This window comes from Epinephelus fuscoguttatus, linkage group LG20 (genome assembly GCF_011397635.1).
Source record: "Epinephelus fuscoguttatus linkage group LG20, E.fuscoguttatus.final_Chr_v1".
Lineage (NCBI taxonomy): Eukaryota > Metazoa > Chordata > Actinopteri > Perciformes > Serranidae > Epinephelus > Epinephelus fuscoguttatus.
The window spans coordinates 471,062-489,515 of record NC_064771.1 but is presented as its reverse complement, the minus strand read 5'-3'; the positions used below and the strand labels follow the sequence as shown (position 1 = coordinate 489,515).

The following is an 18,454-nucleotide window of genomic DNA, read 5'->3' as shown; positions in this document are numbered from 1 at the left end:
AAATCAGGGCTAAAAACACTATCGTTTACTGAAGCGTACTCTTAGATTAAATACTTACCTGCTGTATTCTACTGCCCATACTTTTTAACTACACACTGCTGATTTATGCCTTTTAATCTCCAATAGGAATCAGAATCAGAATCAGAAATACTTGATTAGGGTTCTAACCCCGAAGGGGTAAGATTGTACCAGTTTATTGTTATTATTATTATTATTATTATTATTATTATTAGGGTTCTAACCCCGAAGGGGTAGAACCCTTCTAAAATTGTACCGGTTTATTATTATTATTATTATTATTATTATTATTGTTATTATTAGGGTTCTAACCCCGAAGGGGTAGAACCCTTCTAAAATTGTACCAGTTTATTATTTTTTTTTTTTTTTTTTTTTTTTCTGCCGCTTGAGCTGAAATTCCCGTGAGCTGGAATGAGCCAGAAACCTGAAACTTGGCCCAATGATTGGAAATGATGTGCATCAACTTTTATTAAAATATGAGCCCAGTCGGCCACATGGTGGCGCTGTAATTAAGGCCACGCCCCTCACAGCATAAGTCTGATTGATTTGAAATTTGACACACAGGTCCAGCTCAATGTGCTCTACAAAAAAGCCTCAAGGACCATTAAGCTCCGCCTGACTAGATTTTTTTGCTAATTTGCATAATTTGAAAAACAGTAAAGTGACATAAACTTTTACAATTTTGACTCCATCAACACCAAATTTGGTACACTGCTTTGGGGGATGACAAGACACATTTCTATTACAAATGAGCCAGATTGGTCAAAAAACATGGCCGCCACGGACCAATGAATCTTGGCTGTGGGCGGAGCTTAGAATTGATTGGCGAAAACTCCCACACCCTTTGACCTATCATCACCAAACTTGGTGGGTAGGTCCACAATGAGACTTGGAAGCTGCCTACCAAAGCATTTTGAGCTCAGCCTATAGGGGGCGCTATAAATGCCACACATCTGTATCTGAAAGACCATTGGATGGAATTTCACCAAATTTGGTATGCATGCTCTAGGGGTGGCTATTAAGTAATATCTTGAGTGCCATGTTGATAGGTGAAAGTGGGCGTGGTCTATTCGTCATTAACCATCATAATTTGCGTTTTATTAATTTATGACCAGCTGGAAGGACCTAGGGACATGAAACGTGGTACATGGACTATAAATGACATCCAAATACTGCTCAAAAAATTTGGTCCCAATCGGCCTTATGGGGGCGCTATAACATAGAGTGTAAAGCTTGAAAGGCTCTGCCCGCCGCACCACAAGTGCTATTGACTTGAAATTTTACACACACATCCTCCTGATAGTCCTCTACAAAAAAGCCTCTTGCACCATGAATGCCGCCCTTACAGAATTTTTGCTAATTTTAATGATGTTAAAAACAGTAAAATGAATAAGCTTTTGAAATATTTGTGCTATCAACACCAAACTTGGTATGAGGCATCGGGGGACCGAGACACTCATTTCTATTATAAATGAGCAAGATCAGACGAAAAACACGCCTGCTGTCAAGCAAAGTGTCCTTGGAAAGGGTGGGACTTAGCGAATATCGGCTGTAAAATGTTAACCACTTTTCCCATCGTCACAAAACTGGGTAAATATCATCAGAAGGGGACCAAGAACACACCCAAAAAAAGATTTTGAGATTGGCACATAGGGGACGCCACCGCCAATCCCAGATATTCCCGTTTTTTTCCCCAAACCGTTTTCCCATTGAAAATGAATTACGGAATCTTCAAAAATCACCAAATTTCGGTAACGGTAACTACCGATTCATACTTTCAGCTAGAAACTCCATTCAAACTGGAAAATATTCAGCAATTCCTTGACTTTTTACATATGATTCAACTTTTCAATCCCATTCAAACTTTCCAAAATATTCAGCGTTTTCTGAAACTTGGTTATAATGGAAGTCAATGAGAAATTCCTTCAAACTCACTCATCTTCAACTCCAGCCGTTCGGCCAATCGTCTGTGTGTCACAGCACAGTCAAATTTGAATATTTCAGCAACCTGACTTCTTTGCAGTTAAAGCCTCATCATACACAGGTAATTACATATGTGTCAGTCTGCCTGTCTGGGTCTGTCTGTCTCTGTCTTTCTGTGTCCATCTTGGACATTTTAGACTGCAGTCTTTTTTAGCTGTTAAGTTAAGCTGTTTTTTCTATCTGTAAGTGGACATACACACAGACAGACAAACAGACTCACACATACACAAACGCGCGACAGCACGTGAACATACACACATTCAGGCATGCACACACACACAGACACACAGTGATACATTTACTGCTATTAATAATTAGCATATTGGTAGGGGGATACTAGTTGGCAGCGAGCATCAGGCACACTCAAAATTTCATGTGGAATTTTCTAGTTCATGAATTATAATTATCTCCAGATTTCTCCCAAAATTATCATGATCATGGAACTGTGATTGCTTAAACATTAAAATACCTATTGAAACTTTGAAATATGCATCAGTAGGTAAAATTTCAATTTATGTTTTGATGTTCAAATGGAGTCTCTATGTGAAAGTATACCACAAATGTTATTAGCATGTAGGCTAGCTGAAAACCCGATTTCAAGAAATGTGTGACTTGAAAAGAGTATGTATTGCTTGGAGCTTTCAGGGACAGAGTGGGGAACGTCTTGCACTACGGCAGATGAGGGTCACGGTGGGTGGTGAGGGTCACGGTGGCTGGTTTGGGGCGGAACAGGTTAGAACCCGCAGATTGCCGCTCGCGGCTATATATATATATATATTTTTTTTTTTTTAAATAATTTCCCCTCGGGGATCAATAAAGTATTTCTGATTCTGATTCTGATTCTGAGGAGAGGTTTCAGAGTCTAAGGGATTAAGAGGTTGGGCTGTCGTCATCCCTGCGGGGGGTGACCGGGAAGTCTGAGTCAGCTGCTGTGACTCGACAATGGGGAGCATGCTGTGAATTCAGATCTAGAAGGGAGACGTTCTGTGATGGATCTTTGGAGTTCATTACAATCTGAATAAGACTAGTGTGTGGAACCTGTGTCCGGTGGGACGGTAAGACTCTGAGTGAGGGACTCAAGAGCACATAGTGGGCACGCATTGGGTGTATTATTGTGATAATCACTCATTAAAAACAGACCCAACCATAGGTTGGGCTGTCGGCATCCCTGCGGGGGGGTGATCGGGAAGTCTGAGTCAGCTACTGCTGTGACTCGACACTGGGGAGCATGCTGTGAATTCAGATCTAGAAGGGAGACGTCCTGTGATGGATCTTTAGAGTTCATTACGATCTGAATAAGACCAGTGTGTGGAACCTGTGTCTGGCGGGACGGTAAGACTCTTAGTGAAGGACTCAAGAGCAAATAGTGGGTGCGCATTGGGTGTATTATTAAGGGAGACGTCCTATACACTCATTAAAAAAGAGACCCGACCAACAAAATTCAAGATGGTTCAGAGCCAGGGACAAGAGATTCTAGCTGAAATCTCTGACAGAGCCGGTTTTTGAAATTAAACTTAAATGTTGTCTAAGAGCAATTTTTGGTGGCAAGGAGTCACAGGAGTGATATAGGCCATCACGGCCTGGACCGTTGGCTGTATAGCTTAGGCAGCTATACAAATGTTCCATGCAGTGCTCTTAGAGGCAATGTATTGAGCCTGTTTTTATTTTATGTTACTGTACTTTATTGTCACTATCATTCTCAATTTCTATTTCCCTTTTTAACTGACTGTTTTTATTGTTTTAAATTGTGTCTTGTTGCTTTTAATGTCTCTGTAAAGCACTTTGAATTACCTTGTGTTGAATTGTGCTATACAAATAAACTTGCCTTGCCTTACACAGATAACCTCTTTGATGGAAGCCCAGTATTTTTATACTGATTTCTGTTTTTTCCATTGTTATAGCTGTTGTTGCTATGTTCACTGTTTATAGTTATTATTCATTGTTTCTGGGGAATACGAGTGAGTTTCTCAGAGTATTTTGTTTAAAACATGCATAACAAGGAATTTAAGGTTGTCACTCTTAATGTTAACGGTTTGACAAACCCTATTAAAAGAGATAAAATTGTATCAAAGGCAAAAAGAGAAAAGGCACAAATTATCATCAATTATCAAATCATTTAACAAATCAAGAACATGAAAAAATTAAGAAAATGGGTTTTATTTTTTACTTATTATTCATCCTATAAAACAGGACGCAAAAGGGGAGTGGCTATTTTGATGCCAAATTCACTTCATTTTGAACTTCTGACCCAAGACAAGGAGGGTAGGTTCATAATGGTAAAAGGTAAATTGGATCAAAAAGAGGTGACTTTGCTTATGCACCTCCGGGCAGCAACAGGGTATTCTATAAGAAAATATTTGATTTACTTGCATTCCAATCTACTGGAGTTACAGTCTGAAGAAGAAGAAGATCTGGGATTGATAGATGCTTGGAGAGATTTTCATTATCTAGACAGACAGTATACATTTTATTCAAGCCATCATAACGTCTATTCAAGGACAGATTACTTATTTATACACAACTCTGAAAGGCACAGGATAAAGGAATGTGAAATAAGCCCGAGAGACATATCAGACCACTCCGCTGTTTACTTAAAACTACATTTAGATAGTAGACCTAAAGCTACAACATGGAAAATAAATAGAGGTATGCTAAATAACCCTGAGTTCAAGTTAAAAATGAAGAATGAACTACAAACATACTTGGAGGTTAACGATGATGGGAATGTGAATCCAACGATATTGTGGGATGCAGCCAAAGCAGTTCTGCGAGGGAAAATAATATCAGAAACTGCTTTTGCTAAAAAGATGAAAACTCAAAAACTGTTAGATCTACAAAAACAGCTTTTAGATCTTGAACAACAACACAGCAAAAACAAAGATGCACAACTACTCCTACAAATGAGACCAACTAAACAAGAAATAGCTAAGATTTATTGTGAAGAAGTGGAGAAAAAGCTTAGATTCACTAAGCAGAGATACTACGAGGCAGGTTCTAAAGCCTCTAAGTTATTAGCCTGGAGGCTGCGAAAACAGCAGACCGAGAATGCAGTATACAAAATTAGGGATCCTGCTTCAAAAAAGATCACACATGAATTAGAGGGAATACAAAATGCATTTGAAAAATTTTATCAGTCTTTGTACACCCAACCTACACCATTTGACTCCCATAAGACGGAAGAATTTTTGAGCCAGTTGGACCTGCCCTCCCTGGGGAAGCTGCATAACGACAAATTAATAAAAGAAATATCAATTGAAGAAATAGATAGGGTGATTGCCTCCTTGAAATCCGGCAAGCCTCCAGGGATGGAATGGGTTTACCTAGCCTGAAAGATTATTATTTGGCAGCACAGATAAGACCACTGCTACTCTGGTGCAATCAGGAATATAATGCTAAATGGAAAGTCATTGAACTGTCGCTTCTAGATAGGCCTCTCCAGAGTTTGCTAGGATACTCACTAGCGACAAAACACTGTGATATCCAGAGTCAATGGGTGAAGTTTTCTATTGAAATCTGGTCTGGCCTAGTGAAACAACTCAACATTCAAAAAGAAATCCAAATATTAAGGTGGCCAGCCTATGATTCAGGCTTCAAGCCAACTGTAAATGACATCGGGTTTATCCAGTGGGCGAGAAAAGGTATCACAGCACTTTGTCTGATAGGAACCAGGAACTTATAGACTTCAAAACTATGTAAGAAAAATATGACCTTGGTCAACAGGATTTTTATAGGTACCTCCAACTCCGTCATTATTACAATAAAAATATTAAAGGATCTTTGCCAACTAGTGTATCGGGTCTCACTCAGATGTTCGTTAGGGCTTACAAGTCGAAACTGTTCAGAAAGATTATTGGTGAATCATATAAATGCATTGTTGAACTACGTGGCCACACTACAAACTATGTAAAGGCAAAATGGGAAACAGAACTGGGAATCGTCATCACTCCAGAGGAATGGACCAACATCATTAACACTCAAATTACCACGACAGCCTCACAACAGTGGAGAGATTTCTCCTGGAAAAACTGTGTTAGATTTTTTATAACACCAAAACAATCATCCAAATGGACTGGAGCACAACCCATGTGCTGGAGAGAGTGTGGCCACTGCGAGGCAGGCCATACACATATATTCTGGAGTTGCCCTGTCCTTAAACCCTTTTGGGACAATGTCCACAATACTATCAGGGAAGTCCTATGACATTGAATTCACCTGTCTATCCTTCTATCTGGGGAACATGGACTTAGAAATCCCTAAAAAGGACAGATATCTTTTGAAAATCTTCGTGGCGGCAAGTAAAAAGGCCATAACACGGCGATGGCTTCGTGGGGAACCCCCCACCATCAACAAATGGATTACCATAATCAATGACATTCAGTGTATGGAACGAATGACTTTCAGTCTAAGACTGCAAAAGGACAAAGGTGACGCTTTTTGGAGAAAGTGGGACTCATACCTCACATATAGAGGTGACAACTTGACATGCATCTGAAATACTCTGATTAGTGCATATAACAAGAGTACTGTCATAGTCTTTAACAACCAACTCGTGCCCCTGTTTGTTTGTTCTTTTTCTTCTTATTTTATTATTTTCATGCAAATTGCTGTTGACTAACAAATTATGTCATGTAACTCCATTGTAAGTTACCTGTAGCAGTGCTTACTGTACAGAATTTGCACAAAAATTTGAAAAATAAAGTTTGAAAAAAAAAAAGAGCCTAAATGTTAGCACAGTTTTAGCAGAGCTGACAGAAAGGCATCTGGAGGTGTCTGTGCCTACATCATCATTTAGTTAATAGTTAGTTAATTGGTGACTTTATCATTGTCATAGGTGTGAGTGTGTCAACCCTGTGATAGTCTGGTGACATCTCCAAGGTGTCTTCCTGTGAAGGAACTTTGTTGTGTTACAGCCTTTTACCTCGGTCAGGAAAGGAAATGGGTGACAGTTATGCTTAAGGTAACATTCAGGTAAGCAGAAGGCCGAAAAGAGGCCTCAAGGTGAGGTTAATTGACCTTTATTATGAACGCAATATTTGGTCTACCAGTTGTGATAGAGGGAGTACAGCCGTCCACATAAGGGTGCCTAACTGGCTCTGTTGCCATAGCTCCCAAGGTTAAGAGGAAGGGAGATTGCCCTGTCCCCCAGGCTTAACAGAATAGAGTCTCTTTTTAGTTATGTCCATTTTGTAAGCAACAGTCGAGTGATTTAGAGCGAGCCAGGTGAGCATTGTTGTTTAAAATCTGTAAACAATAGAAACTTCACAAAAACATACATCAGTACAGGTTCTTAATAACCATGTAGATACTCACCTTTCCGCGCACTGTCACCTCCACTGTAGACAGAAATAAGAGTATTGAATGAATGGGAGACATTGAAAAAGCAGCTGTACAGTGTTTCACATATTGTAATGTTTTACATAACAGGAGTAAAGGAAAGAATGTGACAAACCTTTGTAGTTGTGTCCATGACCATTGGGATTGTTGCATTTTCCATAAACTCTTTTATTCTCCTCATCACTAAGGTGAATGCTAGAAAAAACATTAAAATAACCTTTATCAAAACCTGCTGCACGCTTTTGGCCTCTCCCATTTCTCAATTTGTACCTCCTCCATTCTCCTCCTCATGTCTTAGTTCCGCCCATGGGAGATGTGGAGGAGGAGGAGTTGAGGAAGGGACGAGAGGAGAGATGAGTCAAAGCAAGAGGCATTTACAAAATTAGACATCCTTGGTAATTAGCCATCCGGCCATTATTTTAAGTGATGTCAATTCATGCCGTGGGACACAGTTGCGTCAGCTGTCCACTGCTTTGTTACCCCCAATTCCACCAGATGTGCGTTGGTTGCGTCTGTGCTCCGGAACAGCAGCAGAGCCAATACGTTTCAATTCTAGTCAATGTGTGTGCTTCCACCAGCTGCGGCTGTGCTGCGTTCCAGCTCCGTCACAGCTGCGGCGCTCTGGAGCCCTCTGTAACAGATACGCAGGACTTCTATTTTTGCCGGAAGCCGGAGCACAATGCAGCAATTCAGCACGGAGCAGCTCGTGCGGGGCAGGAAGTCGTGCACAGAAACAAAATAAAACATCCGGTTAATTTTCAAAATAAAATACAAAGTGTTTATGGCGGATCATATTTCCCTGCACTAAACTTTGAAAACATCATAATGGGCGGAGGCAGACCTGAAGTCAACAGGTCAGAGGTTTCCAGACATCATTTCACCCCATTGGCACCATGGACGAGGAGATGTTAATCATGGAGGTGCACCGAGATGTCTTTCTACGACTCCTCTGGTTTTGTGGTTCTGTTTCTAGAAACTACATCTTGTTATATCGCGCGATTATGCGTGAAATCGCGAGATCTCGTGGGTCCTCATGACTCCCGCTGTCCGGCGGAGCTGCACCGCTCTGCACAGCAACGCAGCTGGTGGGTGCTGACGGACGGCGGAGCACGCAGCGGATAACCAGCGCAGCCGTTCTGCAACGGACACACATCCAGTGGAATTCTGGCGTTAAAGTCTACCACTGTAATTACGATCTTCATCTGAGCAGATTTACTTTGAATGCAATTCACAACCTGGCATAATGTGACAACAATGTATGGATGTTATACTTTTTTTTTTTTTTTTTTTAAATTTAGCATGCACACACATATACGTCAGGTACTGAAAATGCTCCTGCAAAGGGTACTCTGGTGTATTGTTGCTTATATCTCCTCCAGATGCCTCCTCGCTCCTCTTGATGCATTTTTTAACTTTGGACTGAGTCTGAGATGGAGCACTCAGATCAATTTGCGGGTAACACCAAGGATCAAAGAGTTAAGGAGGCACAAAATTGAGAGATGGGGAAAAAACAACAAACATTTTACATGTTTTTCTAAGGTTTGTCCAGGTGCTTTTCCAAAAAAAGAGGGTAAAACAATGCACTGAAATTGAATGTGTGATTAGGACTGAAAGACAAATCAACACGGATAGAAATGCCTATTTAGGAGCATACTGTACATAAAAAACACTTAGAAAACCTACATTGATAATAAAGATTTTTGTTTTCCCTTAATCATTTGTGTACATATAACAGTCCACGGCACCAGTAACTTGTTAAAACTGCACTTGAGGTCAGGATTGTCATTTAACTTTAAAGCAAAGAATCTCTCTGTCTGTCTGTCCGTTGCATATCTCGGGAATGTTCATCCATGTCCTTCACACTTGGTGGGTGTATTGCTAGGGATAGGCAGGTGGAAGACTCGCAACACTGCAGCTCCCGGTAGAAGAATTCTATTATTAAGTGACTACATAATAACTAAAGAAGACAATGTTTCGAGCCCAAACAGGCTCTTGGTCAGGTCAGTGATTAGACAAGTGTTTGCAGGTGTTCATAATATACAGTTTGGGGATCCACCCATAGGTGGGGTCAAAACAAGAAGAAGACAAACTAGAAGACACAGGTGATGATCACAATGACACTCATACAATATACAAGTAAAATACCAAAAATTTCAAATAACATGTACAGTATAAAAATAGGGATTCTGTTGTTTAATAGCTGCAAATTTGATAAGAAGGGGCTTAACCCGTCTCAAAGAAAGGAATAAAGGCCTGTGTAAAAGAAAATATCTCCACTAAGAAAATTTAAGTGACTCAAATGAGGACAAAACTAATGAAATAATAATGATTTGAAAAATGTAAGAAAAAACATATATAATGGTTGTCTGGGGAATAATAATGAGGCAGCCTAAAGCTGTCAGTTGATGAAGAATGAAGTTCCCCTTCCCTATGAAAAAAGGGAAATGATATTAGAAACCAAATATGAAAATTTAGACAAAAAAATTTAATTCTTCAAAATTAATTCATATGGGAGCCAAAACAAAAGAAAAAAAGTATCTATAAAAACATATATGAAGAGACTACACAGAAAGATAGGTGGGAGAAGGGATATTCTCTTCCCTCTTGATCTGGCATTTCTGGGACATCATTGTTAAGCAGCTAAAGCTGAAAAAGTATGTCATTTCCCCTTCCCTACAAAGTAATTGAAAAAAGAACAATGATAAAGAATGAACACCCAAATTACCAAAAAAGAGTGTGTATAAGTAACAATTAGGATTAACCTCTATACATAAATAAACAAGTACATCACAATGATAAATATCGAGAGAAAAACCTCAAATGTAACGATTTTTTCTATTAAACCTTTTTTATAAATCGTTACATTTGAGGTTTTTCTCTCGATATTTATCATTGTGATGTACTTGTTTATTTATGTATAGAGGTTAATCCTCATTACCTTTTTTCATAGGGAAGGGGAACTTCATTCTTCATCAACTGACAGCTTTAGGCTGCCTCATTATTATTCCCCAGACAACCATTATATATGTTTTTTTCTTACATTTTTCGAATCATTATTATTGTTTCATTAGTTTTGTCCTTGTTTGAGTCACTTAAATTTTCTTAGTGGAGATATTTTCTTTTACACAGGCCTTTATTCCTTTCTTTGAGACGGGTTAAGCCCCTTCTTATCAAATTTGCAGCTATTAAACGACAGAATCCCTTTGAAATTTTTTGGTATTTTACTTGTATATTGTATGAGTGCCACTGTGATCAACAGCTATGTCTGCTAGTTTGTCTTCATCTTTTGTCAAAGTGTATATGATGAACACCTGCACTAGGGATGTAACGATTACCAATATTACGGTAAATCTCGGTTAATTTTTACACAGTAAGAATTACCTTTTATGTTTAAATTAATTGCATTATCGCAGTGGATTATCAGGATATGTAATAACAGCCTCATTCAAGTCTCCCGATGCAGGTGCTGCGTGAATGCATAGCATGTGTAAACACAAAGAATGAAAACATGGCAGAAGGTGGTGATAGCAACACTCAGGACATTTTCCCCCCAACTAAACGCACAAAATCTGAGGTCTCAATCAATCAATCAAACTTTATTTATATAGCGCCTTTCATACATCAAAAATGCAACCCCAAAGCACTTTACAAACTAAAAACATACAACAAAAAAGAAATACTACAAATATTGAAAACCCGCCCCTCCCACCCCCACATAACAGAACAGGGGAGGACAGGAGCGGGAGAACTGTGGGTCACCACACGAGCAGCGCCCCATTTACTTAGATGAAAAAAGGAGAACAAGAGGCCAAACTAGGCTCCTGTAGGGGGGCACAGTGTGGGAATAGGAAAAAAAAACACCTCAGCACATAAGCAACATAATAAGACATTACAACAAAACTTGAAGACTTGCACATATGGGGGGGGGGGGGTCGCAGCACAGACACTGGGGGGCGCGCACACAGCCACATTTGGGCACATCACATCACCTCCCATGCTACATTGCGACGAGGGGGGGGCCAAGAAGGCGTTGAGTTGGAGGGGGTGTGTGTGTTATATGTGTCTTCATGTTTGTGTATGTGTAAGTCCATGTACTTCATCTCCACTCAGTCCCAAACCACTGTCTCTGCCGTCTGATAACTGATGACAAAGACACAGCCGTTGCCGTGGAGATGACCTTGGAGAGTTCTGATCCAGAAACAAAGTTCACAGGAGGAGGGGGTGGTGGGGGGGAGATGGGGCCGGAGCATCTTGTCTGCATAACGTCCAGGAGAGTGGAGAGGTAAACGGCCTTGGGAGAGCTGGTTATCTCTGGGAGCCAATGAAGATAACAACTGTTCTGGGTCAGGCCGACACTGCAATTTTTCGTCTGCCTTTGAGTTTCTCTGAGTCTCCCGGTGGCTTGCTTCCAATATGTCCAAATTGGTGGCCAGTTTCAGCCGAGCCGGGCTGACAACTTCTCCAAGTTGGCATCCATCTTGCGAAGGAGTTCAGGAATCGCATGGTATTAGTTTTCTGATAGAAATGCAGAGAGAGGCTCCGATAGATCAGACAGAGACAGCACAAGACAAAGAGCAGCAAGCAGGGCAGATAGGGGCAGGGAGGGAGCGAGAGAAAAAGCGTCCACCTTCGTTGAGAGCCAGAAAGAAAGTCTGGATGTCCTTTGGGTTTCTGAAGAATGCAGAGGGACAGCTGGTGGAGGACAACTATCCTGTGTGCAGAACATGCAGAAAGAAAGTTGCTGCGAAGGGTAGCAACACTACAAATCTGCTGGCTCATCTCCGTGACCATCATCCACAGCTTTACAGTCGATGCAAGTTATGCTATGCAAACGTCAGTTATTGTGTGAGGGACTTCGGTTTTACTAAGATTGTCATAATGTGTAACTCTCGACGTATACAGGACATTTGAGCCGTATCTGTCCTCCTAAACGGCGACTAGGTTTTCCGTTTTCGTTTAAGACACTTAGGAGCTAATACTAGCTGAGTAGCTAATAGCCGTATTAGCAGCTATGTTGCTAAGTGTTTCAAAACGAAACAGAGCTGAAAACACTGAGTGGAGCCGACAGAATATAAACCGACGTAACGTAACGTAACGCTAATTGAGATCAACTATGATTGAATCACTATGATTATGGTTATTGTATGGCAAGCTAGAATCGATATAGACGGCCAGTTATGCTTTCTCGACATAAGCTCAAGGAAACAACATAAAACGCTGCCGTGTTAACCTTTAACCGAGAGCCTTAATGGGGGCTCTCGGTTTTATAAGGTTAATTAAATTCACTGCTCACAGTCTTGATCTAACACATAAACACACACGAGAACATGCACTCCTTTTCTCATACAAGCACTCCTCTCACTCACATGCACACTTCTAATGTGTGAATTGTTCTGTGTAATGATGGCCATTACCCTTAGGGTTTTTTTGGTTTCTCCTGCACATTTGTGATATCTATTCTATATATTGTATGTTTTTTGTTCTACTCTTGCATTTTTCTGTTGCTGTGCCAATACCTTGCCCCTTTAATGCGAAAGTTTCATTTTAATATAAGATTTTGGCTGTTAACATTTTAGTATGATAAGGAAGTTAAGTTATTTCAATGTATCTATTTTTTGGACATTTTACAGCGCTTAAAAAATATCTCAATATCATCATTACCGTGATAATTTCGTCACTATAATCGAGATATCAAATTTTCCATATCGTTAAATCCCTAACCATCACACACTTATCTAATCACTGAACTGATGAAGAGCCCATTTGGGCTTGAAATGTTGTCTTTATCTTTTGTGTAATCTTTATTTATTATGTCGTCACTTAATAAAATAATTCTTCTACCGGGAGCTGCAGTGTTGCGAGTCTTCTACCTGCCTACTTCTATTTTACGGACTCAGCACCTATGAATGAGATGTGCATGTGCTTTTCTTCTTTTTTGTATTGCTAGGGACCCATAATTGTGCCATTTCAAACATGGTGCAATTTGGGTACATACCACATTGAATATAAATGAATTTTGAATAAACAAGCAAACAGCGCTCTGTGTCTCTGCGTAGAGGTGGGGACTGGGCTTCAGGGCTCCGCAGAGAGAAGACTGGGTCCAGCAAATGTCTCGCCAAGTGTATTTTAGCATGCTTCTGACCGCAAGTAGATCTTTGGTATTTTCTTTGCCATAATTACTTATACCCAGGAATGACAGGAGGCTGGTACAGTCCACTGCTCCTTACTACTAAAAGATTCAGTGCCAGTGTGCAGTACCAGGAAGAGGGGACAACAGCTGCCTGCCTAAAGCAGTTCAGTAAAGGTGGAAAGATATTAATGGGGTCAAACTTACTGGATCAATTACTTATAAGAAAACATTGATAAAACACAAACTATGCTTCTTTCTAACCAAGACAACAAGCTACATTTCTATGTAAGTTTTATTGGACTTTATCATTTGTAACCCAAACCCACACAAGAAAATCTAAAAATGTGTAATATGATCCACAAATATTTCACTATCAACAAACATGTCTTTTTATTTTTGTGTGTGTAAAGCCATATTCACAAAAAAACAGCATGATTTGCAAATACACATAACTTAATCTGTAAACACACATTTTAATTTCAAATAAAAATGTTACAGATTTTACAAATCTAAACAGTTTTACCAGAGCAAATACACGGGAAGTCATATTTACGCATTTGTGGATCCATTTTACATGTGAAACTAGTTTTGCTTTTACTTTCTGTCAGTTTATGGGCCATATGACATTTGTGACTTTGTGACTTTGTGCCACAACAGCAGGTGGCAACATTCTCTTGCATGAGCTGATGGAACTTCAGTCTGTACCAACGAGGCTAAAACAAAAGTGTAATGTTGAACAACTGGAAACGACAAGGACAGAAGTCAGCCGCTATGAGCTTGTTCCCACAGAGCATGAGGAATTTATGCCTGTAAGTATGAACACATATTTAGTTTTATGTTAAGCATGTAAAAAAACTGGATCATTTGTAGGAATAATATTATTGCAATCGCGATGCTGATTTTCAGTAGGGTGTTATGGTAATACCTATGATGTTTTAGCATCAAGCTAATGGACTAATTTGACACACGGTTGCAGTGCCGGCAGAAGTACTCAGATCTTTTACTCAGATAAAAAATACAAGAAAAACAAAAGGTAAAAGTACTCATTATGCACAGCGGTCCATTTCAGATCCAATACAGTGACTGATGCATTAATGTGTTTATCTCTTTAATGTTGAAGCTGGTAAATGTGGGGCTTTTCTGCAGGTCACAGTCAAGTCTTATGTTTATCAATCATAATTTATTAGTTCATTTTATTTTCTTATTATTAGCCTAAATCTACAGTTGAACTAGTATTTACATGCATCAAATAAATGTAGGGCAATAAGAAGTAAATATTTCCGCCTGAGATGTAATGGAGTAGTAGAGGAATAAAATAGCAGAATATGGAAATCCTCAAGTAAAGTAAAAATATATCAAAAATGTACTTAGGTACAGCACTTGAGAGTAAATGTACTTTGTTACTTTCCACCACCACTACTTTGTTGCTATACTGTATAGTTTAATGAATATGCTTATGGCATCAAACTGAAGTGTTTGCTGACAGTAACTCTGTTTTGGTAAGGTCGTAGCACTGTGTCAGGCATGGCTTGGTGTGATGTGTGTATGTATTTATGGAGTTCACAATAATTAGTAATTTACACCACAAATGGAATTACCACTCAATGAAGCAGCCTACATTAACCTCCTTCATTTGATCAGTAAAATGTTTTGGTTTCATGATGGAATCAGACGGACAGTTGGCCTGACAGCTGTAAAATGATCATTATCTTAGTAATGTTAATTTCCAGATTTTATTTGTAAACCATGATGTCACCGGTGTGTTTCTGCTACATGATTATGAGAATGATCTGACTTGTGGATTTCTCTGAGGTATGACTGACTCTTTAATTCCTTTCTTTCTTTCCGTCCTCTCATCAGCACCTTGGCCTAATCTCTCTATGCCCAGCTGTTAAGATCACTGGACCAAGCTCTGGTCTCTTCAAACCACATTTCTGAAATTAAAGTTGTGTTTAGAAATATTTGCACATCAATCTGTATTTTTGTGGATATGACTTTACACAACACAAATATAAAAAGACATGTTTGTGGATAGTAAAATGTTTGTGTATCTTGGTACACCTTTGTAGATTTTCTTGTGTAAAGAAATTAAAAAAAGTTAAATAAAAACTTCCATTCAAAACGATCTTTCCTCCGAAATGGACAGATGACATTTCTCTATTGTGTGTGTGCTGCCAGCTGTGAGACGAGTGACATGGGACCATCTACAAAGTGCAACTCTGAAAAGAGAAATATTCAATAAAAATCAGTCTTATACACTGTAGTGTCACCAAATATTAATTTCACTCTGTGCCTTATGTTTTAAAATTCGATAACAGACAAACTGATCTTGATGAATTAAGTCCTTATTTTGGTCTAATTTTTTTAGTTAGGACTTTAACAGTTTTATTAACTAAAATTATATTAACTGAAATTATTCTGTGGACGCATAAATATACAATTTGCTATATATGATGTCAAGTGTTTCTAATTTCTTTCTACACCATACGGGTGTTTATAAAAAAAAATACTGCATGTGTTTAGGGATGGATGAAGCAGGGGGCAGGAGAATAATTACAGGAAATGATGGCACAGTGTATATAAATTTACTTAATGTCTGTTTTAAGGTGGAACTTTCAGTTCTAATATATTGTTGATTAGTTAAAAAAAAAAATAAACATGTTGTAATTGTAATATTTTGTGAGTAAAATCTGAATCTGCAGTGTTACCATTAGGATGTCCCTGTCAGGTAAATATAATAGTATAATGTTTTCCTCTGAAGTACAAGTAGAAGTAGCCTACACAGAAAGTAAGCAGTACACCATTGAGTTACAGATTGTTTAAGTGCATTGCCCTTTTATACGTTATTTTGGGTTACTATGAGTCAAAATAGCACCTTAATTTAATTTTTCCTGTCTATAACATCATAATGATTCTACAGCTGTTTGGGTCCATATGTGTTGCTCAGGACCCAAAGAGGCAGAGAGTGTGAAGTTGTTTGGATGAGCGTTGTAGAGAAAGCTGCTTGCAGCATTACCACATCTGACTTCACGTGAGCCCCGAAACACAATATATCATTATCATGTCAAAACGACAAAAGTTCTCTGATGCCCACTCAACTGCCACTACACTACTGAAAGGAGTGGATGTGGAGACAAAGAAAAGTGGCAGGAGGAGAGTTAGCTATCATTACCTCTGAGCAGCCGGTGGCCGATTTACATTGTGAAGCGTTCAAGCTCTGTTCAGTAAATATAGTACTACAGTAACACAGGCTAGCACTGGTAGTTTTACTGTGTAAATTATGAGGTTTTCATGATGTGTTTAATGTAATCTTCGAAAATGTGGCTATTGGTGAGAAACTTGAATAAATCCAGCAGTTTGAAGGAGCAATTTGTTGATGTTTTCACAGTACTATAAAACAGATATTAGAGAGGGAATTATGTTGTATCATAGGCTAGACAGTAAAAAGGATTTTTGCTTAGTTTTTAAAGATGTTTTTCATGTATAAAGAAAGCTACGTTAAAATTGTTTAATAAATTTGTATTATTGAACTTGTGACCAAATGTGCTAGAACCTCACCTGCCTACTGTTGTTACCTCTGTCTGAATGGCCATTTATTGATACCACATTATTTTCTGCATCGCCGACAGCACATGAAGGGACTTGGCCAATCCCAGCAAATATAGCCTTCAGTAGTACACATATGGCTTTTATACGGTTATATGTGGCTGCGTTATCGCATACATTTACTTTACCTTGCCGGGGTTGTATCTGTGTCTCCGTCGAAACGTTTCCCCTACCTAAACCTTTTATCAGAGCTCTTACCCCCGACCCCAACCACCGAGGGCGGCGCTACGCATTAACTGAGGGAAACATTTTCCTACTGGGAACACTTTCACCGGCCCACCGCTCGCCAGCGTGGGAGTCTGCCGAGTCTCTCCGTTTATGCAACGCATATAAAAACTGGTTCCGCACATTATTACATGTACAAGCCTGCAACTTGGTCAGTGCTATTCCACTGGCATAAGCCAATATAACTATTGCAGGAGGGTTTAGAAAACAGAGGTTGTGTATCAATCTCTAACGGCGTGTCTCCTAATAAAAAGCGAACGATATACCTGTGGAGTCGGTGACAGGCGCTGAAGCTCTGGGTCCGGGTGATGTAGCCGATACGCTCCGCTGTGCTGTCGCTCACAGAGAATCCAGCCATGGTCTCTGAGGGAGGGATGGGAAATAATCTGAGAGGAGTCCGGAAGGAGCCGGATGAAATGATCTGCTGCCTAAGCTCCAGCCCCCGTGACTCACGCTGCCTTGTCATTGGCTCAAATCTGGGCGTAAATACAACTCACGTGTCCAAGATGCATATCAAAAGCTGTGAAGGTGAATGAGCTGAAGCAAGAGCAGACCGGATCCACTCTGGCCCAAGTGTGTCGAACTCATTTCAGTCCTAAGGCCATATACAAACCAGTTTGACCTCAAGTGGACCACATGAGTAAAACCATTCTATAATAACCTATAAATAACAACACCTCCAAATGTTTCCATTTCTTTTGATGTAAAGAAGTACAAGTACAAGTAGCCTACATACTGAAAACAAAAACTCACAATTCCGAAACAATCCCTTTAAAAAAGCCTGCGATGTCTTAAGAAATATCTGTGCAATTTAAACAAAATATCACAGTTTTTCCACATTCAGTCAGTCTAATGGTAAACGGTAAGTGGACCTGCATTTGTGTAGTGCCTTTCTAGTCATCCGACCACTCAAAGCGCGTTTTACACTACGAGTCACATTCACCCATTTACACACACACATTCATACACTGGTGGCTGAGGCTACCATTAGGGTGCCACCTGCTACTCCATTTTTAACACACTCACACAATGATGGAAGCATCATCGGGAGTAATTTGGGGTTCAGTATCTTGCTCAAGCATACTTCAACATGCAGACTGGAAGAGCCAGGGATCGAGCCGCTGATCTTCCGATTGGTGGACAACCCGCTCTACCTCT

At 39.6% G+C, this 18,454-nt stretch overlaps 1 protein-coding gene across 2 annotated transcripts in view; it reads right to left on the bottom strand.

Annotated features, from left to right (window-relative positions):
• pts (6-pyruvoyltetrahydropterin synthase) overlaps positions 1-17,722 on the bottom strand; it is a 50,280-nt gene extending 32,558 nt beyond the window's left edge. The window contains exons 1-4 of one of the 2 annotated variants that reach the window (XM_049563941.1): positions 17,563-17,722; positions 7,451-7,530; positions 7,312-7,334; positions 4,704-4,766 (exon numbers count right to left, since the gene is read on the bottom strand). In XM_049563941.1, the coding sequence (XP_049419898.1) occupies positions 4,704-4,766; positions 7,312-7,334; positions 7,451-7,530; positions 17,563-17,654 (258 nt within the window). In that variant the 5' untranslated portion in view covers positions 17,655-17,722. The remainder of the gene's footprint in view (positions 1-4,703; positions 4,767-7,311; positions 7,335-7,450; positions 7,531-17,562) is intronic. The other variant, XM_049563942.1, reaches the window with a different exon arrangement.
• Between the last annotated feature and the right edge of the window lie 732 nt (positions 17,723-18,454).